General features: G+C 40.3%; 1 protein-coding gene across 1 annotated transcript in view; it reads right to left on the bottom strand.

The window, feature by feature from the left end:
* The window catches only part of lig1 (ligase I, DNA, ATP-dependent), a 63,535-nt gene that overhangs the window by 29,304 nt on the left and 7,818 nt on the right, over nucleotides 1–26,413 (bottom strand). The window contains exons 4-18 of the mRNA XM_086272130.1: nucleotides 26,074–26,239; nucleotides 24,360–24,497; nucleotides 21,174–21,557; nucleotides 20,913–21,021; nucleotides 17,510–17,596; nucleotides 16,007–16,063; nucleotides 14,899–14,957; nucleotides 12,654–12,767; nucleotides 12,333–12,499; nucleotides 11,865–11,941; nucleotides 10,770–10,861; nucleotides 8,351–8,450; nucleotides 8,041–8,126; nucleotides 7,050–7,165; nucleotides 3,241–3,336 (exon numbers count right to left, since the gene is read on the bottom strand). Of these exons, the coding sequence (XP_086128256.1) occupies nucleotides 3,241–3,336; nucleotides 7,050–7,165; nucleotides 8,041–8,126; nucleotides 8,351–8,450; nucleotides 10,770–10,861; nucleotides 11,865–11,941; nucleotides 12,333–12,499; nucleotides 12,654–12,767; nucleotides 14,899–14,957; nucleotides 16,007–16,063; nucleotides 17,510–17,596; nucleotides 20,913–21,021; nucleotides 21,174–21,557; nucleotides 24,360–24,497; nucleotides 26,074–26,239 (1,848 nt within the window). The remainder of the gene's footprint in view (nucleotides 1–3,240; nucleotides 3,337–7,049; nucleotides 7,166–8,040; nucleotides 8,127–8,350; nucleotides 8,451–10,769; nucleotides 10,862–11,864; nucleotides 11,942–12,332; nucleotides 12,500–12,653; nucleotides 12,768–14,898; nucleotides 14,958–16,006; nucleotides 16,064–17,509; nucleotides 17,597–20,912; nucleotides 21,022–21,173; nucleotides 21,558–24,359; nucleotides 24,498–26,073; nucleotides 26,240–26,413) is intronic.

Here is a 26,413-nt window from a genome sequence, read left to right as displayed (position 1 = left end):
TCTGCTAGCTTTTCTTTTTGGATTTTTTAGACTTTTTATAGATCTTTTTCATAGCTGACAATATAACATGTCAAAACAGGAAAACCACATAATAATATAATATATAATCGATAACATTAACGGTGGTTTTATGCCACTTAGATGAGCTGGGTCCGGGGTTTGTTACTGTACACCGACTGGAAAGGCTTCCTCGACTACTTAATGGACCAGAGCAGCCGTTAATGTTAGTTCCACCTAAGCGTTTCCTGCTTGATGAGTCAAACTGTCTGAAGTGAAAAGGGTCTCCTAGAAAACTGACAGTAAGGAGATATAAGGGAATGAAAGAGGGGAAAGATAGGAACATCATGCAAATGCTTCTCAGCCAGCTTTCAACCATTTGAATAGGGATGAAGTTAATCAGTTGTGACTTAAACCCACAAAGACGTGAGAGTTCCCCGTCGTTGGAAAGCATTGAATGTGAAAGAGGATATCAAGAAGTTATGTAAAGCAAGTTAGTGTAAATTAAGTGGTCTTAAGTGAAACATATAATACAAATATTGTTATTGTTTAACCCTTTACACCCCACATGTTTCCTGGGTCCCAAGTTAGAACTACCTGTCAGTAAGTATAAGCACATCGACAATTTATCAACTGTTGGCAGACGCAGCCAGTGGGGAGACCCAAACAGACGTGGAGAAGATCTGTCGAGAGCAAAGTGAAGGCCGTCGGAATGACGTGGACCCAGCTAAAGAGAGCAGCCCAGAACAGAGTCCGTTGGCGTGGTGTTGTTGCAGACCTATGCTCCCCCAGGAGTCAACAGGAAAACTGATTTGGCAGACGCAGCCAACAGTCGATGGGAAAGAAGTATTGTAGAGATGAGAATCGAGAACTAGGAAACTGGTTCCAATCTGTCCAGTTCATCAAGCTCATATGCCTCCAAACTTGCTATTTCATTTAAACCAGAATTTTACATGGTTGTCTGAAGGCTGCACAAAGCTGAGCAATGTTGTCCAACTTGTGGAAGTGGAGGTTATGCACACCAGCTGTTTTCCTACACTGTGTTCAGACCAAAGACTGTGGAGGGTAAAGGCACTGTGACATCAGCCATTGGTTTTGGCTCAACATTCTCAAAACCTTAACTTTAGCATCGTGGACACCGCCATGCTACATTTCTGGAGTCAGAAGCTGTATCCTGGGACCAGATGGGGACACCAGCCAGATATGTTAGCGAGCTTTTACCATGAAGTGCAGAAATGCAATGCAGACAAACATGTCTGCTTGTTAGACCTATGGAACAAACTACTAAGGAATTTGACTCCAGAAGCACAAACTTCTTCAATATTGTGGACAACAAAGCAAGTCATACTATTAGTCAGACAAACCACTGAAAATGTTTTAAGAAGCATAAACAGCATGAACGTAATGGAGATGGTCAAACTCAGTTACTCAAATGAGCTTAATTGAAGCTGAGCAACAATTTTATTACCCCACCGTATCAACTTCAAAAATACTAATGGCTGCTGGTGTTGACCCTCAGGCTCCTAGTAAATGCATCTATGATAGAAATGTGAAAAGCCTAAAAGTTTTTCTGAAAAGTTGCCCTCTGACCATGAAATTGAGGTCGAGGTCGCTGCGATTTGGGTAGATGGAACTATTGTATCAATTTTAAAATCCAACGTCACCTCATTCTTGAGTAATCATGATAACAAACTTGGGTGTCCACACCACCCACGAGGTGGAGTGATGATGAAATTCAGCTTTCTGTGGCTGAAGGGTTAAACACCTCTTTAGGTCCAGTTTTTTCTCCTCTAGAGAAAACAAATTTGGATTCTATCAGCAAAATAATAAAGAATAAGATATTATCATTGATAAATGTTATAAATATCTTCTTATAGATAAAATGTAGAAGTGAAACTAAACTCAAGCAGCACAGATTTAGTCGGTGATGAACTCAGAGAGGCATTTAAAAACAAAACACAGCCGCACATAAAGAGCCAATCAGTTTAACACAAGACACTGATTAGATTTGGGGGGGTGCTTATTCCCTGATGATATGTTCACAGGTTGGAATAATTAACGGCTGACTGTACTGACGTCCGGAGGGAACATGACCTCTGTGAACCATCATGAGTCATACACTGGAAAATTAGTTGCATGTTTGACCTGCAACTGCAACCTTCAGGTCTGCATCTTCGCATTCTCCCCTTGAAGTCAACAAAATACGTCTAGGATCTAATTAATGACAACCTTGACACCACAAAATACCTTGCAACATGAGGAAACAAAGTGTGAACTCTACAAAAGGTCAAGTCTGACCTGCAAACTAAAATACTTAAACTGAAATTTACCAAAATTATGACATGATGTGATTCTTTTGCTTTTTTGCTACCGGTGTTGTGTTGCCATTTTTTTTCCTGAATTTGTTGTGAGAAACACCACCTGTTTCCACTAACAAGCTCTAGTAATTAATAACATCTTAATAAATTCTTGCACAGGAACCCATTAGAAATATTACACATCTATTCTGAGAATTCATCTGATTCGATAATCTGCTCTAATTAGCACAGACCAGATGGGAATTTATTTTAATGTCAATGACGTTTCAATAATAGCTGTGCATCCAACAAAAGGCTTGAAAACAAAATAAATGAGAGCAGAGTGCAAACTGATGTAGATTCATTTGGTACTTGACTGCAGTTCCTTACTACAGCAGAAAAACACACTCGGCAGGCACTGAAGCAGTGAGCACGCTCAGATAACCTCAGGCCAAGTGCCAAAGTTTCAGGTAGTGGTGCTCTTTTTCTCACTCCCCACTCAAGCAGATCCTCACTAATTTGGCAAGCCTTCCCACGGCTGAAATTTAAAGGTAAAACTGCAACAATGTGTGTTTTTGACATCTATTAGAGAGATGACAAGCTGGTTAAAATTCCCATCCTGAGTGGACAACTCAGTAGACTTAAAACAAAAAAAGAAATCTAATGGCCAGCAGCAGCTCTCGATGAGTGCAGGGAGAGTAAGGACAGGAAAGAACAAATAAACTGAACAGGGGTTTCCAACTGTGACAAATCTAAGGCAGAAAGGAGAAGTATGCACATGGAAACGAGACAGATGAGAGATAGGCGAGAAGAAGAACCAAAGTGACGAGGCAGTGAGCAGGATAAATGTGTTCAGCTGTTATCCGCTACGCTGTAAAAGGCCTCATTTGACAATCACACTCTCCTCTCTCCCAAAGGGCTGAGCTGCGGTGTCGAAGTGTTTTACCTTGGGAATGCGGGAGATGATATCTGGGTATTTGCTGGTGTTGTCTTCCTGGTTGCGGCTGAATATTCGAACCTCGCCACCCTCCAAAATGTGAATCTGTAGAGGAAAACAAAAAAAGTCGCAATAAAATAGATAAACACAAAACAGCATGATTTATGTGTTGGTTAAAACATGTAAAATTACAACAACAACAACAAAAAGAGACTTGATGTTGCATTCAGATACAGATGGATCGACTTGTAAAGAATTCATGGACCTCAAGGAGGAAGAACAACAGCTATTGTTATTAACAACTAACCACAGGAGATGCATGTGTAGGTGGAATTCATTACCGGCTCTTATTATGCCAAGATAACAGTATAATAGTTGAAGTGTCAGATAGGACAAACGTATTCGGGCAAATATAAAATCATAACTTATGTTGTTTAACAGGATATTTAAAGGAAAACATTCAGTCTACACATGAGGTGCCTGCTACATTTATCCTTCTTTATGCAGAAGATACATTTAAAATCTCTTGTGCGAAAGTGTTCTGACTGGGACAGGCAGCTCACTAAATACACAAAGATAGACACGATAGCATTCACAGTCAGATTTTACCAATTCCAAATCATTTAAAATTACCTTCAATTCATTTAGTAAGACCAGCTCACCAAGCTTTAGTTGATATTACTTAAAATTCAAATGCTCCTTTTGCCCAATTAAGTGGGAGCTTTGGGGACAGAATGAAGAAATAAGTCCTGGGAATGAAGAGAGCAACTGCCCACACAGTAAGATTATGAAATCATGCAAGCATTATCAATACATACATGCACACAGGATGGATTCCTGACCAATTAGCACCAGTTTTCTGTCAATCTATTCCGGTAATCGGCTCCGTCTTCCAGACTAATGACTATCTTTATGTAAATATGTATTCTGAAGGAACATACAGCTGACACTCAGAGGAGAAGGTTTTTCCTACCTAGTGTAGGGGTGATCATTAAACTGAGGCTTCAACAATTAGTCTCCCAATTATTTTCTAGATTAATGGATTAACTGTCAGGTCACCGAAATGACCAAATGAGCAAGTAAATGGCAGAAAATCACAAGACAGCTACGCTGACACATAATGTGTTTCAGCAGTCCATCTCATGCAACAGGATAAACACCTTAGCTTAATCAATCCAGCTGTCTACATATGCAACATAATGGCTTGTGTTTTACTTTTACTATTGTGTTGTGCTTCATATACAAAACTACAGTAATTGTCTATTAGGCTCTTAATTCTTCCAATACACGGGTTATCTGCAGTTCACCGCATAATGTGCATAAACACATCTTATGTGGAAAATGTTAGCAGCTGCTCCTCTGCTAATGCAAGACAGTCTAGTTTGATTCAAGTGTCACGTAAAACAAAGAAAAAAAGATGATGCAGAGGAAATATATTAAGTTGTAGCTTTATATTTATATTTTACTGATTCAGTTCAAAATATTCTTCATTTATTTTATCCTTTGTTTAGGTGCAGCCGCTCAGTTAATCCAGCGTATGAAACAAGCCGTTTTAGCTCGTCTCCCTTTAAGCCAGCTTTCTTCTGGGGCTCCTGTACTCTCAGCTATAGCTGTGTGCCTGATATGAGATGTAGGGAGATCCACTAACATCAAACAGAGTCAAAAGTAGACTAAACTGTTTGAGATAGAGCATTTAGAAGAATCTGAAGCCTGGCTTTAGGCTCACAGGGATTACTTGTGCATACACTGAGCTCATTATTTGAAAATATGTCCATGTTTAACATGAAAATCTACCAGTGTAACAGTATGCATATTTCAGAAAATAAGGAAAAGCCTAATAGTTCCCCTTTAAGAAACTAATGCTACATTCCATTTGAAGTACAAAGTCATAAATTCTGACTTCCCAGTCAGACCTTTTAGCTGGAACGCTGGGTAAAGTTGGCCTTGAGGTGGCAGTAGCGTGCATAAACATGGAGTAAAACTGTAGAACATTTCATCTGTACTAGTACCGCTTTGTATTTGTGACTAAATAAGCCATACACAGAGTACAGCCCAGGCTGTATCCATGAGTATACTGCTGCTGTGTTGTTAAACACGCCAAATAAAGATAAATAAAAAGCCTTTGTGTTGTACTGCTGGGCGACAGCTGAATGCCTCTAACATCCTAGGGAGCAAAACACTGCCTGTTTTTCCGACTGGTACTAGTACCAAGGGAAATGAACCACAGTGGGTTTACCATTTCAGCTGGAAAATCTGTTCTGGTAATAAACTTATTTTCACTGCATTTGCCAATCAGCTAACTGAGTTAGTCGAGTGACAGACAAGATCTTAACGCAGGTGAGAGACAAAGACTGATGCTCCTTATATCTTGAAGTTTCCCATACTGTGTCGAGTGCAATGACGACAAATAAGCCATTGTCACTCACTCACTCACTCACTCACTCACTCACTCACACTAACACACACACACACACACACACACACACACACACACACACACACACACACAGTGTTGGGTCAGCTCATCGTCAGGCTGATCTCTCACACTCTCTCAGTATGATTGTTCCCTTTGGGTTTTCTGTCTTGTGTGCAGGAGTAGTCTGTTCTCTTTTCAAGTGTATGTGGGGCCATGTGTGGCTTAACTCACATGCTTCCAAGTTATCCACTCAACAGTCACTTTTTCTCTACGGTCATTTAGCTTTTCTAGTAGAAACATCTATTGCATGTCTGTTCACACTGACATTATGAGCTTTAGATAAATTTAGGGATTCAAACTCAAACTGATATTTCACAAACTAATTGAAACTGTTGCTCATTAATACTCAGAGATATGAACATTAGCACAACAACTGTCCACGTTTTTGCCCTCGTGACGTCTCTTCTATTCAGCTCATTTCTTTTCTAACCATTACCATGTGTTTAACCCCCATTTTTCAAATTAACTACCTAGGATATCTGCAGATTTTGTCTATTTTTTAACCTTCAGACAGGGACATCTAATTATTTTGCTCATTTACAGTTTTTTTTTTTCTTCAGCTGTCATACAGAGCAAAGCTGACTTTCTGTTGGCTGCGATATCTGACCACACAATCATTTGCATACACACAAACACACTCACACACACACACACACAGAAGGTTGAGTAGTGAATCGTGAGTCCCCCTGCTGGCCGTTTAAGGTAAAGTCCACTGCAGTGAGGCCAGAGAGAAGAGGACGTCATACGGCTTGCTCGCCGGCTCGCTCCCTCTTCGCATCCAGTTCCTCTGTTTCTGTTTCTCCCTCTTGCTCTTCATCTTTCTTCTTCTCAATTCAACTCAGTTCAAAGGCACTTTATTGGCATGACTGTCCAAAATTAACAATACAGCTGGAGGGGTTTACATTACAATCTCTCTCTTGCTGCGTTTCTGTACGTCTCCCTCGAAATTTCCACATACCCTCTTTTCTCTCCTGTTGTGGTTTGGACTCCCTTTTTCTCTGATCTCTCTTGTCTTCTCTGTCTCTACCTTCTTGCCTCATGTCTCTTCATCTCCCCCCTTCCACCACCTCCTCCCCTCTAGCCCACAGTGGCAGAAGTAGCTCACTCTACCCACAGGCCCAAGGTATAAGCAGCACTACTATTTATCTTAAAAGAATAGGCACAGGCACACGTATACACACTGTCAAGTGAACAGGCAGTGAGAGTCACAGAACAGCAATACTTCATACTCAAAAGAACACAGCCAAAAGCTATATGCATGCAAAATTCAGCAGGCATATGTCTGGTGCCAAATACAAGAAAAACAAACAGTTGCACTCTGTCACTTTGCACAAACACAGACCTGTGCACGCTCCCCGTCGTATTTGTACTCGCAGGTGAACGCTGCCTCGTCAAACTTCTTCATCACTTCGCCAACACCCTTAGTTGGGTGAGCCAACATGGGTCTCAGTGGTACACCTGGAAGAAAAAGGGTGAATAGTGGGAGAACTGGAGTAAGTAAACGGCTAAAAAACAGCTTAAAAACAACCAGACGAAGACTATTCTTTCTGGTTCTTGTGTAGAGAAAGACTAACACTAGGAGGGCTAGTGCTAACAGAGCTTCTGGTTCCAAGAATCTCGTATCCTTTTGCAACAAAACATTTAAATAAAATAAACCAAGAAAATGTGAAACTGGCTTCAACAACACATTCCCACATGACACATCAGCATCACACCCACAACTGTTTCTGTGACAAAACCACAGTCGAAATTAGTTTGTTTGTACTCCCATTTGGCCTCAATATTAACGTTCTGACTCACATTCCCTTGGGCTGTGCTGCTAAGTTAAGCTTCAAAAGCAGCAGACATAGCATGATATAATGAAAATATACCAAACAAATTCCTTTAATTGCAGCTTACAGAGCAAGAAGCCCAATATGAAAGTACTGCAACATTTTGTCCAAATTGGCTGGTGTTATGCAAACACTCACCAGCTCCTTTAACTATCTCACATTTCAGAACAAAACAGGCCCCTGAAGAACAATTATTTACCTGCCAAAATAGCGGCTAGATTGCTCTAACTGACCAACAACGGCCAATTTAGTTTCCCAATTTAGTATCGTTCAGATGGTGGCTTGTATTAATTTCCTACGTTGGTGCCAAGTCTCCTTATCACAAATAGCCTGACAAGAGTATAATTGGGACCTAATCCTTAGTTTAGGGTATCTTCTATCTTTCTGTGATAAATGACTTAACTAAAATAACTGACTCACCTCCACTGAATTGATCAATAAACACACACCAATCACTGCTTTGGATCTTACAACCTTTCTGCCTCTTGACTGGTTGCTTACCTGGAGTGAGCTTGCAGTGATTGGGCAGCTGGTCTATGCCCTCTTTTAGCAAAACGGGGATCAGAACATCGTAATTGGGCATCTCGCTGTATGGGAGAGAGCAGGGCAGCGAGTTAGACATGAGACAGGGTGATTGGAAAGAATCCCCCACCTCACCTCCCAAAAAAAGAGAAGAAAAAAATCAATATGTTCAAAAAAGGAATGTGAGGGAGAATGAGGGACGGGACTTAAAGGGGGCGATGAGGCATTGTGGTGGTGCCGAGGAGAGAGTGCAAATTGAAACAAGGGTGTTTGTTGAGGCTTCAGTTACCAGTAAGTCTGTTTGAGAATGAGGCTCTTCTCTTCAATCCACGCCCGCCTGCTCTCAGCACTCATTCCCTTCCCTGCGTCGATCACAGTGGGAGGAAAACCTATAAGGAAAGAGGGGGGGGGAAATGCATTTCAAACAGATCTTTGCAAGTGTTTGAACATTTGTATGACCTAACATTTGTTGGATGAGAGTTCAGAAGCACTTCAAAGGCCAGGAAATATACAAGACTTGCAGCAATTACTTGAGTATTGCTGCACTTCACTTTTATTCATTTATTTATTTATTTAGCTCAACAATGAACAGTGAAGACTGGATTTAATTCCCACTGTGAAGTCCAAATTAATTATATTGTTTCCCAGTATAACATTAATAATTATGATACATTTAAACTATGACTGAATAATAATTTATTAAGTTAAATTATTCATCACCATGAGCCTCTTCAGCCCAACAAATAATTTGCTCTGAGTTGACCTGCCTGATTAAATAATGGCTAAATAAATAAATAAAAATGTTAAGAAAAACATTTCCAGACCAGGCCACAGATCAATGCAAATTTCCCCTATGAGCCTCTGGTCTAATTGACTCTTATTAAAGCACGCCTCCAGTCGTGACTAAGCAACTCATTTTAATAAGTCTAGTGTTAGTAAGAGCGCTGAAAGTAGGTGGTAAAGCGAGGCTGTCAAAACTTTCTTCGTAAAGAGATGAATTTAGCAACAGATCAGGTCAGAAAACGTGTTAAATATTTCAAATCCATGGATGATGTACACTGCTCTTTCAAGCTGAAGCTGATCTATGACTGCTCTAATTCATGTGAAGAATATTTTAACGCTGATTTAATGACTAGCCTAAAAATAAAGCACATGATTACTTGCTCTAACACTCCACCTCCTCCTCCATCGTTGTCACCTCCAAGTTAGGATTCAGATTCAACTTTTACAAAGAATAATTGGATCATACCACCAGAAATCTAATTATTTTAACCATTTCAAGTATGCAAAGTTCACCGTGTGAGAAAATATATGAATTTGAAATATACATTGATCTGAAGTTCGCATGAGACTCAAACAATCAGAACTAAGCCCTTTTGCAAATTCCCAAAACTACCGGGCTAAAAGTTGGAATTGTGTACATCAGTGGCTTTAAGAAGCTACCACAACAAAAATATCAAATGATTTGCAGATTCAACCCCCAGAATCCGCCTGCCGTGATCTTCTTCCCACTAAAATCACTCAAGTTCTGCTGCATAATGCTATTTAACGACTGGTTCCCAAATCTGCCGAAATGTTGGCTGGTTCTTGAAAGGGACGGGAGAAGAAATGGCTCAACAACAGCTTATCGTTGGTGGAAACATGTACTTGATCACAGTGTAAGACACATCTACCAATTTGATTGTGCTTTGATCCATCCATAATCTCCTCCTCCACCTCCCAATCTGTGTTTTGTTTTGTTTTTTCAGTGCAGAGAAGTTTATTATGAACTATGCCTAAAGCTTTCAAAATGCAAGTAAGGCACAGAGGGATGACATACTTCATATCTTATTCTTCCCCCCCCCCCCCCCCCCCCCCCCCCCCCCCCCCAGTTTAGTAGCAATGCAACAACTCCCGAATCATTTGCTGCACAAACTGAAAAGCCTGCAGCTTGATACTGAACAATCTGACAAGGACTGGCAATCGGGATTCTATTAGCCCCAACAGTGTGGCACAGTAAACTCGTTTGGTTTCGCAAATCAAGTAGAAATCATTTCAATATTTAGTCCTTTCACTGTTAACTCCCTTCTCTCCTTTTCTTGAGTTTGGTGTAACGCAAAGAGTGATGATTTACATCAGAAGGTACTCGGCTATGTAACAAATTCGTTTATAAATTAAACCAACCAGTTAACCAAAGCTCTGTACACATCATAGGGCAAGAAACCTCTGAATATATGTGCAACAGAGCAAGAAAAAATAGGATTTGAAAAACTCATACGACAAATTAGTAAAATTAAATAAAATTAAAATTTAATGCCAAATATTAGCATAACCCAGAACGAAAGTGAAACATGGATGTCTTTAAATTTTTATTAAGTGTCAATAGAAGGAAGTAAGGGAAGGACAGAGGGAGGGAAGGCACTGAATTGTAAAATGTCAGAGTATGCAAGCGATTTCAAGCCACCACCACACTGACTGTAAAACAGCTGGATTCAGGTGAGATGCAGAGACGGAGTAAAAGAAGTTCTGATTTTGAAAAGTCTGTACAAGATTTGGCAGCCACTTAAACCAAAAGTTCACTAGGAAAGGATCTTTTCATGGTGAGTGCTCACAGGAGGAATGATTGAAACAGAAAAAAAGCTTTCTTTCTTCTTCTTTCATATACTTATGGAAACCTGGCTGTTTAAAAAAAAACAAAACAAAAAAAAGAACTTTTCCTTTAAAATTACCTTGTCCAGGTGGGGTCAAGCAGACAGCTTGGCTCAGTGCAGAGAGCACACTTTGCTCAGCAAGACCAATCCTCAGCTTTCCAGCCAGAGACCTGTCCATCAGAACCAAAAGTTCAACAGCAGTCAGAAGACACATCTATTTGCACCAAGTCAAGTCAGTTATTTGTACCTAGCTACCTTGAACAACACCTGCAAGCAGAGATTGAAAATAAAACATAATAATAAAATATAAAGGATGCAGCCTTGACTTGAGTTTTTTCCCCTTTTTCTATTTTAACCAGACCTCAGGAGTTAGCAGTGAACCTGACTGAGAAAGCCAGGCGTAATGCAAACTTAATTATTTCAAATTATCAAAAAAAAAAAAAAGGCAGTTACAATTTTGTCTATTCACCTGGATCAAGAAATGCGTTGGTCAACAAGCTCCACCTAGAAGAATCTTTCTGTAGGTGACCCAGTGGCAGGTTTCTCACCCGGTTGGCTTTTGGCAGCACACCACTAAGAGGTCACTTGATAGCCTACTCACCTTTGCCCTAACTGTGCTATCAAGTCCTCCCACCCCTACTCCTCTTTTTACTGTCTGCACATAAAGACATTGCAAGATGGAAGTTCCCAAGCCCCCATTTATTTTTCCTATGTGCATTATATTCAGTTATAACACTAAAGGATGTAATGTTAAAGGAAAATTCTTCTTTATGAATAATCAAGTTAAATAATCCAAGATTTCACTTAATAATAACACTAATGGACGTTGATTGTGATGTTTTTTTGCCATAATCATACAGTCACACTCTGCTTTACTGTAGATAGGATCTAGTGATTGAGAGAGAATTAGGGCAATATTGCTAAAAGCTCCTTTTTGCAACCATTAGAAAGAATGCAGGTCTAAAAGATTTCTGCTTCTGCAGTATTTTTCAGACTCCAAGGCTACATTCATCTTTTATATACATGGCTAAACACTTCCAACGTATACACAGAGGGTTATGGAGTTATTATGCATTTCTGCGTCTATAAATGTGCAGACGCCCATGTATGCCTGTGGTCACACGTGCAGCCAAGGCTGTGTGTGCATGTGTGTGAGAGAGAGTCTTATTTTACCTGACTATGTAGCGGGCCTCTGAAAAGCGGCATGCCACAAAGAGACCTTTGATGATGTCGATTTTCTTATTCATGGCCTGAGGCAGGCGGGAGGAAATTGAGATTCACAGAAGAAGAGCGAGAAGAGACAGAATGCAAAAAGACTGAGGTCACCAGCAAGTACAAACTCCATGTTCAATACAGAGGAAAAAAATAAAAATAAAAAATGACCCAGCAGCAACCAAGAAGGGAAAAGCAACTAATTGTACAAGAGAATCAAGGCAGGTAACAACTTATTCAAATGGTGGAAAATTAACCTTGCCCCTCTGAAGCAGACAAATAAACTATTAATTTCTTGTTCGATACGTCACATTAACATTTCCTTTCCTTTTTCCCGTCCATGACCTCAATACTGAGAGGCAAATAGAGCGAAAACAATATTTTCCCAAGACTGCTCTCCTCTAATGAAAATGTTATTCTGTGGCTCACCGAGTTCCCACTCATGCTGGCAATTTCCTTCAATTTCCTGAACACGCCCCCTGCTGTCAGACTGGCCGGCTGAAACATCATGCGCTGGTTGCTACGGGAGCTCTCGGCCACTAGGCCCAAATCTCCTTTCTCCTGTGCCTCTGCTTTGATTTTGTCCAATTGTCGCCCTGGAAACAAGAGTGAAACGGTAAATAGCAGCAGCCTCGCTGGCTGATGAGCTTCAGAGAAGGGTGGCATCAGCAGTTAGGCTGGGAATGCACAAGCAAGTGTTTGGGTGCAGCAGAGTGCTTCCACATGTTCGTGTGTGTGTGCGCTTATTACCAGTGGCTTGAGCAACAGCTTTCATCAGCACCGTCTCACCAACACCAAGCTCCATCCCTAGATAGGCAGGACCGAGTTGGTTCAGACACAGATACACGCAGCAGAGCAGGTCATCTAGGAAGGAGAACACATATGAAGGCTTTATTATACTCCAAACACAGCAGCGTACACACACACACACACACCTCCAGACAAGTCTGCAAAGAAAAGCACATACACACAAATAAAAACAGATACCACCAAAAACGGCACAGTAAACCCACATACAGACACACAAACTCAGGCACATGGATAGACACACTCAAGCAGCGACTCAAATACACAACCACACTCTGAGACAACAGCAGGCGGCACAAGTGTGGGCACTCAAAACTCTTGACGCACAAATGAACATCCACAAAATCACATTCAAATACATACAGACAGGCAACACAAGACTAAGGGGTTTCCACCAGAAAAGTTGTTGACTGTGGCAGCTTTGGCTTCAACCAGCGCTCTTTCCTTCCTCCCCAGAGTCCCCTGTTCTGGGTGCTGGCTGGATTTGTTATAAAAATGTAGCAGGTATCTTTTATTTTTTAAGGGTTGGCAAGTATGACAAATTCCCTGGATGGAGTTCCCACCAACTACTGGCATGACTAGACTGGATGTAGAATTTCTTGTGGTTCATTTATCGGGCATCAAACTTGGTAGAATTGCAGCTGAAAGTTTTTAGTAATATTAGCATTACTGATATGTGTAAGTGTTTTGCTTTTTTTTAAATTCTCTTATTTACAGTGTACATTATGTGGCAGAAAATCTGTCAATATTAAGAGTTTTTTAAGTCATTCTTGACAGAACAAGCCAAAGTTCTCTGAAATGTGTTTCGCCCACAAAGGCCAAAAGTCATGAATTTTTTAATATCTTTGTGGCTTTTACTGATTTAATTTGGCAAAAAAAGGATAAAATTTCCAGGTAGAAGTTTAAAACAACGGCTTAGGGCTTACGGGGTTAATATAGTGCACTCCACCAGTTGTAACCCTACTTTTCTGGGACAGACAACAGCAGAGCTACATACTGCAGATCTAGCTCTACACACACATAATGGATGAGAGAAAAGAGAGAGAGATGCTTTCAGGCTACACCACTGAATCACATTTAACAGGTTTTTTTCAGCATACAGGAATTTCTTGTTTACCAAATGGTCAAAAATAAAAGGAAAGTGCAGAGACTCACTGCTTTTACTTTATGTAATCATAAAGGCTCATTCATAGCCAAAAAAACCCTGGCATACAAGTATGACTAATTACGCCTACCATAACCACTAATGGCTCAGTCACACTAAAGTAAAAATATCTATGTATCTATCTATTCATATTTCTATATCTATCTATATTTCTCTCTCTCTATTTATCTATGAATCTCTCTTTTGCAGTTTAAATTTAACCAATTCCTAATAGTTGCAGTGACTAACTTCTAGCAAACCACTTTCAATTGCAATTGCTTGCCTGGTCAGAGGCCACCTGTTTCCAAACAACTGTAGTCCGACACAGACTGACGGCAATCGCTCACAGACAAACTGGTAAATGTTTGCAAATAACTGCGATCCCAATTTATAAATGCAGATAAATTGCCAATATATTCCAATGAATCTGAGCTTGTGCCAGTCAGCCCAACTCCTTCAGTAAGGAGCTTGACTCAACTGGTTGCCAACTAGTTGTACGCTGGTTATATCCCTACATTCTTAAAGCATCTCTATGTGGTGAGGAATTTCTGAATTTTTGTTTTAAATTTCTGAGGCTCTGGGTGGACTCTAAATATAAATTTCTTTGTACACAGACAGCAACAAATTTGTGATTTTCACCAACCTACGGCATTCAATTGCTAGTGTCATAAAAAGATTGCATGTAATCGCAAACTTTTCCCCATCTGAGCTCATTGAATTGTTTCTATTTGGACAAAAGCAGTCAGCATAACAGTAGGCTAATTAGCTACCTCAGCTCATTTAATGCCTGCAGCTTTTGTATTGCTGTATGACTGTATTGCTGAGGCCTGACACAAACACTATTATATACACAATGAAACACAGGCAGAACAACACACACAAACACCATCAGATTCCCACATTCTCATACACACATCGGCCAACGTCCTCCCACTTTTGTGTGCAAACTGGCGTCAACATCATCTCCTTGATAGAGCGGCTGGCAGCCAGCTGCCTGTATAGCTACATCAGGATGCATTATGGCAGAGATAAAATAGCATTTACCTGGGGAGAGCAGCAGCACAGAGCGAAACAGGTTTGACAGTGTCTCGATGTTTCTCAGCCTAGGAAATGACAACAGGATTGCTGTTAGACAGGGAAGACGAGTTAAACGAATTTTAAGGCCATCCCGTAAATACTGGTAGGTGGGAAATGAGATTAGTCTGCAGGTTTTAATCGGAAATAGGGGCTTGGGAGGCAGATGAAGAGTTCACTTATGAAACACTATACATCAGTTTCAGATAATAATATGTCATTCAATATCCTTCAAAGATAAAAATGTTTTCAACTAGCAAGATACAAAGGTTACAAACCATTATTTAAAATGTAGGATTTCTAAAAAATAACATGAAATTTCTTGTTGGGGTTTTTTTTGTTTTAGCTGGTTTACACCAACCCAGGTTTACAAAACAAAAGATGGAAACTAAGGTGGGGAAACGTAGACTTATATTCTGTCAGGTATAGTTACAATACTGGCTTTCATATTAAACGCGACCACCCCTCTGAGCAGCCTGACGTCTAAAAACTGAGACTGTTTTTACCCCACTCTTGTATGACGGCCAATATGCTCACATCAGGCATGAGCACATAAGCTGCTAACCTGCTGTTCAAACCTTCTGTTTACAAGAATCCGCCAATTAAAAGAAACGAGGCTTAAATGAAGGGTGGCCTTTAAGAGAGGGGCTAAAATGCTCGTTTTAGACAGCGCAAACTGAGGAGCAGCACCGCAGCTCGTTATGAGGCAAATAAGGATTATTTTAACTACTTTAGTAAAACATAAGAATAAAAATATGCAGCTGGAAGTGAGCATAATAACTCCACATTACAATATATTTGAGCAATCCTAGAAGGTGACCCATTTTAAAATTTCTTCATGTTCCCAACACAACCAGTGAATTATTCAAATTTTTTCACTTTTCCTGACTGGCAAGCACTTAACTAATTTAGTTCCAGAAATTCCCAGCAGGAAACCTGAATGGTATTTTTATGAAAAAAAAGAGAAACTCTGCAATACGTGTGTGTGCTTTGAAAGACTTGCAATCATTTTCTTACTAATGATGTTCAACTCATTCTGGCATTTAAAAGAAAAATGTCCCCCATTGGGAGGTCTTACCTGCCAGAGTCCTCTTCAATCCTCTCAAAGGTGCGAGCCACTGCCAAGTAGGGCACTCTGGAGAGTGATGAACATGTAGTTAGCAGGCAAAGCATCAACACGGACAGATTTTCACACTCGCGGCGCTGAGCTGACTCGGCTATTCAGAGCGACTAGCAATTAATGCAACAGTAGAATAAGCTTTGATTCAAGGTTATCAAAAACCGCACAAAAATGACAGCAAGGAGGGCGAAGGTGACAACGGCATGTGGAGAAAAGTGTGTCGTTACAATTAGTTTGACAGAGAAATATGGTGGGAAGTGCAATTTAAAAAATATATATATATATAATTTTATCTTTATAATTTTTTGCATATATTCTGGATATAAAGCTACTATATCCTAATGTGTTTTTAATCCTTACTGCGAAGCTCTGACACTCAAACTGTTTATTCAATTTCAGAAAAGAACACAATTTAATTCAGAGGCTGATATTTAGCTTTAAGAAGCAGCAGACTTCACCTGCGCACGGCTTAAAGCAGGTTAAAACAATCTGTACAGGAGTCGATCCGAGAATAAGCCGAGCACATAAGCAGCATGCCTTACAGCGTGACCTTGATATAAAATTCCATGATTTCCCTGTGATTACCCATTACTAAGTCAGAGCACTTCCCTGGCCTGAAGGTTTTCATTCCTTCAGTTTTTTCCCCTTATAAATAACTCGCAGATCTTCACAAAAAAACAAACAGGCTGGTGTTCGCTTCAGTTTGGCTCAGAGGGAAGAAGGGAGAAAAAAAAACAACAACCCCACCAACAGTGTGATGACTCTAATCGCTGTTGAGTGAAAACGTTGCATCCCAAATCTTGCCTGTTTAGTGAGTAGATTAGCTTTGTCTTTTATTTGACAGCCAGAAGTGGAGAGTAAAAGCAAATAATCAGCAGAGAAAGAGACAGGTGGACATTCGACTATAGTTCCTGTCCACATTGCACTCCCAAGCTTTATTATTACCCTGCTTGGCATAATTCATGATAATCAATCTCAGGGCATCTTTTTAAATAGGTCTAGGCACATAGGCAGGCTGTGATTTCTGTATTTACTTTAGGATTACACAAATTCTCCAGTAAAGGGAAAAAATAGGCAGCTGCCTAGTTAAAATAACGGCTGTTTTTCCCAATGATCCTTCACATAAAATTCTCATAATTTCTGCCTTATGCAAAGCTAGTTGATCATCCCACATGCTCCCCTCCTCCTTCTGTCTTTCTTCTTTATATTTTACTGTCTGATGTCCAAGCGACTGGATTTGGTGGGTGGATAGAGAGGCTATCCACCCTGTGAAGAAATTATATTATTTTGGAGACATCTGGAAACAGGGAAAAGCAGTATACAGAAGCAGTGATAAAATATGTCTGAGAGGTGCCAGTAACTGATGCACGCTGGAAACAGTTAAAGATGCATATGAATTTCAATCAAGACATTCAATCAGAGAATTTGGGTTCCTATTTTTGCAGCAGATAGGTGACTTACTTCTGGCCCTGTTTCCAACAAGCGTTGTCCACGGGATGATAGTTTGGTCTCGATGGATCATAGTTTGTTTGTCCTGAGGTTGCCTCACTGAGGAAATAACACAAATTTTAAAAGATAAAATGAAAGAGCACATTTGTGTCCAACTAAATGACGGCAACAGCTGTTGCAGTCACTGGTGCCAACTCAGATTCCTTTGTAGGCAGAGAGTCACGCACACAATTATCATAACAATGAAACACTTTAAAAATGTGAAGAATATTTTGGAAGATATTCTAGTGGTTTTTCTGGTTAGCTCACAAAGAAAGAAGCTGAACTATTGCAAAGTTTATCCGAACTGAACGTGCAAGTAGATATTTAAAAAACCCAGAAAAAGTTCTGCATATTAAATAGAAAAGTGTTTCCATTGTCAGCAGTTATTGCTTCCAAAAACCAAACTACTGGGATGGTTTACAAGTTTAAACCGTCTCTCTTTTACTGCAGTAACATACAAGATGTTGAGTTTCTTTTCCTCAAACAAAATATCATTGTCTGAATTCATTACACAGAGATAAACTAACGCTGTGAACTTTCTTTTGTGTGCAATACCTGTCATTCCCAGAGTGTCACACACAAGGTAGTGATAAAAAAATAAATAGTTAGGAAGATGAAAAATGCATTCCCTGCTTTCCACAGCCAAAAATAGTTTGGATCTTGAATAGTTAACATGACCTCAAAATGACAAGCTGGCTTATTTACATGTGGTAAATGCATTGCTTTCTGTAAGGGAAACTGAATAATTGCAAAAGCAATCATAATAAAGAGAAACCGATTGGTTTCCAGCAGCAGGGAGTGCATGCCTGAGCTGAGAATACAACAATCATCATATACGGTGTTTGCTCATTGTAGGTGGTGCAGGAAAAGGAGAAATTAGCACAACTGTAAAAGTTGTAAATAATAGCAGTATGGAGCAGCCTAATGACTCTCACACCGAGCTGAAATGAAACAAAGGCAAATAAATTAAACTAACGCCTGCGTTGGTCCTGTTGTCATGTATTATTACACTATACAAGATAGCGGTTTGGTAAATATGTATCTTGGGTATGTTTATCTGTCACATTTCATTTCACAAAAATAAGAAAACAATGTTCCAGTCTCGCCTGATGCTGTTTTACACATAAAGAAAGATTTCTGCTCTCTTAACTCCTGACAGTGCTTATTATTCAACACTGACACTGGATCAGAAATCAGAATGGGCAGATCCCAAAATCAAAGGCATCGGTATTGAGTCAGAAATGTAAAAGGCTGCTTTGAGTCCACCTTACTGACTGCTCACCAGCTTTATGGGCTTTGGTAAGGACGCATGGAGTATTGCTGGCTAATAAATCACATTCTTTGTAGGATAGAATAGAATAGCCCTTTATTGTCATTGTACATGTACAATGAAATTATGGGTGCTCCACACCAGGTATAAAATATAAATAGTAAGACAGCAGTAATAAATAAACAGGTGAAATATATATAGAATCACAAGGAATATATAGAAACAAGAGGAATAGACAGAAAATAAGAGAAAGGCAGTCACTGGAGAACAGTTATAGTTCTGGTAATGGAACATCAGGAAGAAATTACGTTAAATAATGCAGAGCACACACTGCATTAGGAACCCCATTTAAGCCCAGTCTCAATGATGAGTTTTGCTTCTCTTTTGCACTGTGTATCACTGTCTGTTTACATGAAGGAGGGGCACACACACACACACACACACACGTCGCAGCTGACTAACAGACTCTGGACTACAGTTTATTTGCGATGATGATGATAGTGTTCGTTATCCGTGTGTGCAACAAAATCTGCTCCCCTCTTCACCCCCAACACTTGTGTGCTCTACACTGAAGAGCTCTGCATAATTATAGTTGAGACCAAGTAGCTGCAACCAGCCAGGCCCTCCTCCTCTTCACAGCGAGCGAGTCTCTTTAAATCAGGAAGGAAGAGGAAAGAGGACAGCAGAACCTGATGACACAGCCCGTTTAATATTGACGAGGTGGTCAATTGTCAACTGTAGACTAAAAGGTACAACTGTAGTGTAATGAAACAACAGTGCTGGTATTAATATTCACTAGCAAATTTATATAAGTCAGCATTTCACAGACTGAAAATGGCTCAACACGACAGCAACTGTTTTAAATAATTGGGACTACTCAGATAAAACATTTATACGTTGTGGCGTGGGTGTGGTCCTTGGCCAGCTGCGGAGGAGGGGTGACGCAGTGAGCTCCCGGGCCGGCGCAGGGGCGGGGTGAACAGGTGTGCTGGGATCTGACAGTGATTGTGTCTCTTTATATGTTGGCAGTGACAGACGGAGACGGGGGTGACAGCAGAGAAAGAGAGCGCGGGAGTATATGTGTCCACGTACAACCCCGAGTTTAATAAAAAGTTCTGCATTGTCAAAGTCGCTCCGGCTGGTATTTCTTGGGTCCACCGTTACATACGTATTTAAAGAAAAAGCTTGATAACGCCCACTCATCAACGCCTCCTGAGCCTTGAATAGAAATCTGTAGAATAGAAAGCGTACTCATTTATAAATATACACTGACAGATTTTAATCTATTTTGCTAATCCTATTACTCTTTTTATTTGTTTGTTATTTTTAGGACTAGAATAATCACCCAGTCAATCGCTGTTTTCCTTTTTTTTCCTCTCGCGTAATTGACACTTAATCATCAGGAACATTCCTAAACAAAACAAGCACATCGCTGTAGTGATGAGTGCAAGAGATAACCTTGGTTTCATTCACTTTTTAAGGTATCAATGTCATATACTATTGGATTTTTCGCATTTACTGCAGATCCCTATTAGTTAACGCCAACAAAATGTAATGACAGCATCATTTCACCTGTTTTGGCTACAAGTCTTGATAGAGACTGCTCAAAAGCAGACAGTATTTCTCATCCACCCACCCAGCTGTGCCTTCACAGCCATCTTTTCTCTACATTTATTCTTTCAAAGCTCAAAGTAACCATGCATTTTACTATATCTTTACAAAACTGATAAAGGAAATGAATTCAGTGTTTCTTTGCAGTGTGAGTGCCTAGTTTGAATCAATAAAATATAACCTCTCTGGCAGCTACCATCAATCAACATAATAAAATGATTAGGTAGTCACTGAAGAATATAATGGAAATAATTCTCAATAGCTGCTCTCCGTCTGCTCTTCTACACCTTGTCACTAAATTTTGATCCTTCTTCTTTTCCCCACATGCACGTACAGTTTACACTTTAGTAAGAAGGGGTCAGGGGTGAAGCTCAGCTGAACAGGCCAACATCTGGATAAGTTTAGTGTTCCAGCAAGATAACAAACAGGCAAGCAAGGTGGCAGGCTTATCAAGCCTGAGCTATCTGTAACCTCCTGTTGCGACTGTCTTACCCTTTCGTGTCTTTACTCTCCTCCTCTGACCTCTTCCTCTCTGGACTCGTCTTTTTTTCCCCCTCATTCTTCTCCGGCTTCTCCGTCTTCACTGCTGCTTTTCTGGGAGCTATTGAAGGAAATAAATAAAAGACAAGGTGAGGGTGATGCAGGGGTTGAAGTGGAGACTTATTTTACCTTGTTCTCCAAACTGATAAAAGCACAGTACATTCACATGCTGTTTTTTTATGCAAGCAAAGAACTATGCAAATTCCTTCTCACCAAAGAAACTGCTGATGGGGGCTTTCCTGGTCGGCTCCTTATCTTTCTGCTCTTTTGCTTCTTTCTGCCTTTTCACCGTTTGACTTTTCGGGCTCTCTTCTGTGCCTCGCGTGTCCTTTTCAACCACCTCCGTTTTGGCTACGGCTGGCCCTTTCTCATCATCATCATCTGTCTTCGGCTTTGCTTCATTTTTCTTTTCCGCCTCCTCAGCTTTCTCCTCCTTCTCATCAGGGCTCTTTTTCTCCACCTGCTCCTCTTTTTCTACAGTTTCTTCCTCTTTGCTCTTGTTCTCCACCTCCTCGTCCCCTGGGTTGTTAGCCTCGGTCGCTGCCTTTTCCCCCCTTTCTTCCTTTGTGTCCTCCTCCATGGGTTCATCTGCGTTACCTACACAGGGGCAAGACAGAAAGGGAGTGGAGTCATTGAAGAGAAAAATGCCAGCAGGTTTACTGAGGGCAACCCAGTTTTTTTGTGAGCCCATGTTTGAAGACGTAAGAGCCTCTTTCAGTAAATGCCGCAGGTTTTATTTCTGAGGTTTCATTTTCACCTGAAGAAGGCAGCTAAGAGAAATTACTATTGACAAACTTGTAGCACCGACTCCCAGCAGTCAGAGCTGGGGTCATGATACTGGCTGGGTAAGGAGGGCGGCATGAAACTTTAATTTTCTCATTCAAACGTTAAAGTAAGTGGTGGAATGGACCGCTAAACCCAGTAGTCACAGCTGGTACTTTACTAGACAACTTTAGAAAGAGAAGGAGAGCCATTTCCCTGTCTGTGGAAAAAAAAGAGTGGGGGGGGGCACCAGGCTGAGCTGCTGTCAATTTGGTTTTGTTTTTTCCCCCAAACACACTAAAGTGGTTTTCAAACACACTTCAGCTTTAACCTTGTTTAGCTCTTTCTCAATTGTCCAATACGAGCCTTTAACCTGCCATTTCCCAGATTTAAACTGCATGTGATGTGTGACTGACCACATGTGGATTCACGCTGAGAAAGTACAAGATGCTCTACCTATGCAGCAACCTAACCTAGACCAAATAGAGTATTTGCAGTAGTGAGAACACATGTGGAATGAACCGCTCTGAGACTGTTTCTAACCTTTTAGCTCTGGTGATGTGATTGGTTCAGTTTGTTTGCTCGTGTGTTAGGAGGACTACTCAAAAAGGTAACGGACAGACTCACTTAAAAATCTTGTGAGAAGCTGGATTTAGCACATCTAAGGATTAATTAGATCTGAACTCAGGGCCATTTAGAAGGACTGCTTATAATTGTGAGACAGGGCAAAACTGGACATTGCATCGTGTTTGAATAGCCTTCATCTTCTCAAGAAAATATCACAGACTAATATCAATTTATGCACGTTTTGGAGTGAATTTTCAGCCCTGGTGGAGGCTGCTACACTCTTGGGCTGCTCCATTTTCTTCATAATTCTGCCTTTATTGAGCGTCTGTGTCAAAACTTAGACAAACCGATTAAACAAAGCCAAACAGGCTCCGTGGATGGTGAATTTCTCAGTTTGCATCTCACAGATGGTAAAAATGAACTTTGCTTTATCACAGTGCAGAGCTCCTACAGTTGCAGTAACAGACTGAAATCATTACCCTTTATCCTCAATCCTTTGAATCTCAGGCTGTTTTTGTTGCCTTTCTCTCCATTTGCACTTCACTATAACAGTAGATTAGGACTGTCAAACATAAGGCTCAGGGGCCAGAATCGGCCCACCGAATAAGGAAAGGTAAAGGAGGGCATAATTTTTTTATTTTTAATTATATTTTCAAAAGTTTTGCAACTTTTATTTTTTTATTGATAAAGACTTCCCTCATGGTCATTCGTAATACATCTCTGTAATACAGTAAAGTAATAAATTAACAATTAAATGGCAACAAGTTCCTTTTTTTCATCATCTAAAAAAAAACACATACATTTCTATAGTAAAGTCACTACGCAGTTGAACAAAAAGGACATTTTCTGTAAATTAACAAAAAGTTTCTGTTTTATAATCACGGGACAGTCTGGACAATGAGCTACCAAAACATTTTCTGTCATTTGAAATATTAATTTCTTACATAATCTTCTTAATTTCTTATTTATTTGAATCCAAAGAGATGTGCTGACAGATTTCTTTCATATGCTTCATAAGCATTTCTCAAAACTGAGACATACAGTTGAAATTGCACTTCTTTTTGTTATACTGAGATATCTCAGGGATTAAATGTGTAGTTAAACTACAACTAGTGGAGCTGTAAAATGAGTTTAACATGCTCGCAGTAGTCTGTACATAAAAGATGAACATATACGCTCCTATGTAATCCAGTTTTAGCACGAAGACTGTTTCACTATTTTTCTTTAGCCCTTTATTTGCAGAAGAGAATTGAGCATTAAGTTATGAACTAACATTAGCTGGCCCGGATAGAAGTGGACATCCATAAACTGTGTGGGATCCTGTGGGGTGTGACTCGCTTTTGTCCTCAACCACAAGTCAAAACTAAAGGAAATACACTTCTGCATTGTTTGAGATTATCTGTCAGTATCAGAAATTGTCACTTCGTCACTGTACCAGAATTCTCTGAACAACATACATCTATAGGACTACAACTAGACATTACTTTGTTTGATTCAATAGGCTACATTTTTTTTGTTTTCCTCCACTCATCGTTAAGCTCAGAGAAAAAGGCCATGATGAAACAAAACACATGCCACAATTTACCAGAGCCCTGTGACAGCAGAGACAGCAATGAAAATGTTCAATCTTTCACTTCAAATCTTTCAAATTCATGATTCAATAAAGAGGAAACACTTATTTGCGGAGCTGGAACTGAAAAGTGCTTGCCTGGTGATTAATATCTAATTAATTATCCAAGTTGTTGCTCTTTATTATTGCAACCCAATCGGCCATAAAATTTCTGGAAACAAATGGCTGGATGAGACCATGTACAGCAGGAAAATAAGCTGTTTGGTAGTGTGACACTGCTAAACAAAAAGTATTGTTTATGTGTTTAGTCAGGATGCAATTGAGAGTTTCCAAAACTGCATTTTAGTAATGATAATGTGCGAGTTTGTTAATATAGCATGCTGATTTTTTTCTCCCTTATAGCCGATGTGTCTGTGCAACTTCCCCTCCCACGTGGACTTTCCAAACCTGTACAGGAGCCAAACTTGGTTATCAGACTCGCAGCAGAAGCGAAAGCATACCTTCACCGCTGGCACTGGTCTCCACACGTGGCCGTTTGTTTTGCTGACCCTGCTCCTCCTTGACCTCTGCCTCTTCTTTCTGACTGTCACTGCCACTCCCACTCTCGTTGAGCTTCCTCTTAGGGAACATCTTCCTTGCTGCACATATCAGGACAGACATTACATTAAAAGAACATGATTTAAAAAAAGAAAGGAAAAAAAAGTGGGAGGCATCCCAGCTGAAATCATGCCGGGATCAAACAGTAAGAGAATAAGGAGATGAAAACAGGACGAGTCTGCTCTCTTGCTGCAGATGTAGGGCAAGAAGAAGAAGGAGAAAAAAAAGGGAGAGAGAATCATAGATACATACTTTGCTAATGAAAACACTAATTCCATCCTGAAGAATATTATGCAGCACAGCAGCTTACGGTCCCAGTGTAAATTACCCTGCAATTTTATGCAGCAGTGGTGCTCGAGGGCAATTTCAGTTTTGGTAACACATCCGCCTCTGTTTTGGCCCTTGTTAGAGGTTCTAGCACAGGTAGCAGTGCTGATGTTTTTCTTCTGGATATTATAATGAAAGCATTAACCCAGGACATTAAGAATGCAATTTCTGGTCGAATTAGGGAGTTACTTTAATGTGATGTTTTCTCCAGCAGTGATGGTGGCGGGGCTCTTATTGTGGCAACGCACCACTGGTGAAAGCAAACACTGCAGTCATCAAAGACAAAGAGAACGGGACGATGAGAAGAGAACGAGACACTTTTACTGCTGCAAAAACTAGGATGAAGGAAACAAAGTGGGAGAGGAGGTGCTTCTCAAATGAAGACAAAGCTGGAATGCTAGAAAACTCTAAGCAGCTTAAATTCTCTGTTCAAACTCCAACGTATCTGGTGTTATATGGGAAAGACAGCAACGACAAAGAGCCATGTAAAAAAAATAAATAACTAGGCCATTCTGTTTCATTTTAAATGCAGATATTTACACATCATCTGATTAAGAATTTACAAACAAGAAACAGCAGCTCTCTTTCAGTTTTATCTTGCAGATGTGAAACATTCAAGCTGCTGTGTACCAACTGCGGCTATAAAATAATGATCACTACATATGTTTATGCTGTTTTTTTTTTTAAAAAAGCCCAAAGTTTCTAAAGCTTGCAAACCCAAGAAAGCACCCAAATAAACACTGACAATCAGCTGCAATAATAGGACGACATGCTCTGCTGGTTCGATTAACTCCCAGTCAGCACAAACGATGCACTGTTAAGACAACATAGCAGTAATAATATTATTATCACAGTGCAAAGACGTGCAGAAAAATAATGATATAGGCTCCAGGAGGGTGTACTCATGGTGCAGCAGATGATGATGATTAATGATAGCGCAATCACGGTCTAGTCTTGTGGTTGTCAATCTAAGGCAGTCCAGAGTGTGGAAAGACAAATGAAAGAAAAGGGTGAAAAATGAACTTCGCCGCTTCTGGTGAACAAACTTCTTATGCATTCAGTTCGAGATAAATTTCCTGTTTTCTCCCTCATTGTGAAATAATGAGTATTTGGAGCCATTAGGCGCCTGCTAACAAGTAATCAAATAAAACAGCTCGAGGCAGGAAAGCTATTAATCCTCTGCTGGTGTCAAAGTTCAAAATGGTGCAAGTTTGGAAAACGAGCTGAAAAGCACAATTCTGAAACAGCTTAATTAAGACAAAGTTAATAAAAATCTGTTCAGATGCTGACCAGTCTTGCGTTTGACGATCCCAGTGGGGGAGACGGAATTGGGAGTGCTGGGGGTCCCCGGTGAAGCAGAGGTGGCTGGAGTGGCAGGGGTGGTCGGGGTTACAGGCGTGGCTGGGGTCGATGGTGGAGACAGGGGGGTGGGAACGGCTTTAAACGCATCATCCTTCTGAAAGACACAAGCACGAGTGATGGTAAGCATTATGACAAGAGGCGGCATGAACAACAGCTTGAACAGGCAAAATGACTGCAGATCATGGTTTGTTTGCATGGCCGCCATCACCCACAGATATTACTGAAAATGAAAAGGAAGTGACAGCAACAATTGTCCAGCTGTCTGCAA

Source organism: Aulonocara sp. 'chitande type north' Nkhata Bay, linkage group LG18, assembly GCF_057382095.1.
Source record: "Aulonocara sp. 'chitande type north' Nkhata Bay isolate Kocher_YH1m ecotype deep benthic linkage group LG18, A_spYH_male_GT1.1, whole genome shotgun sequence".
Lineage (NCBI taxonomy): Eukaryota > Metazoa > Chordata > Actinopteri > Cichliformes > Cichlidae > Aulonocara > Aulonocara sp. 'chitande type north' Nkhata Bay.
This window is presented reverse-complemented; position numbering and strand designations above follow the sequence as displayed.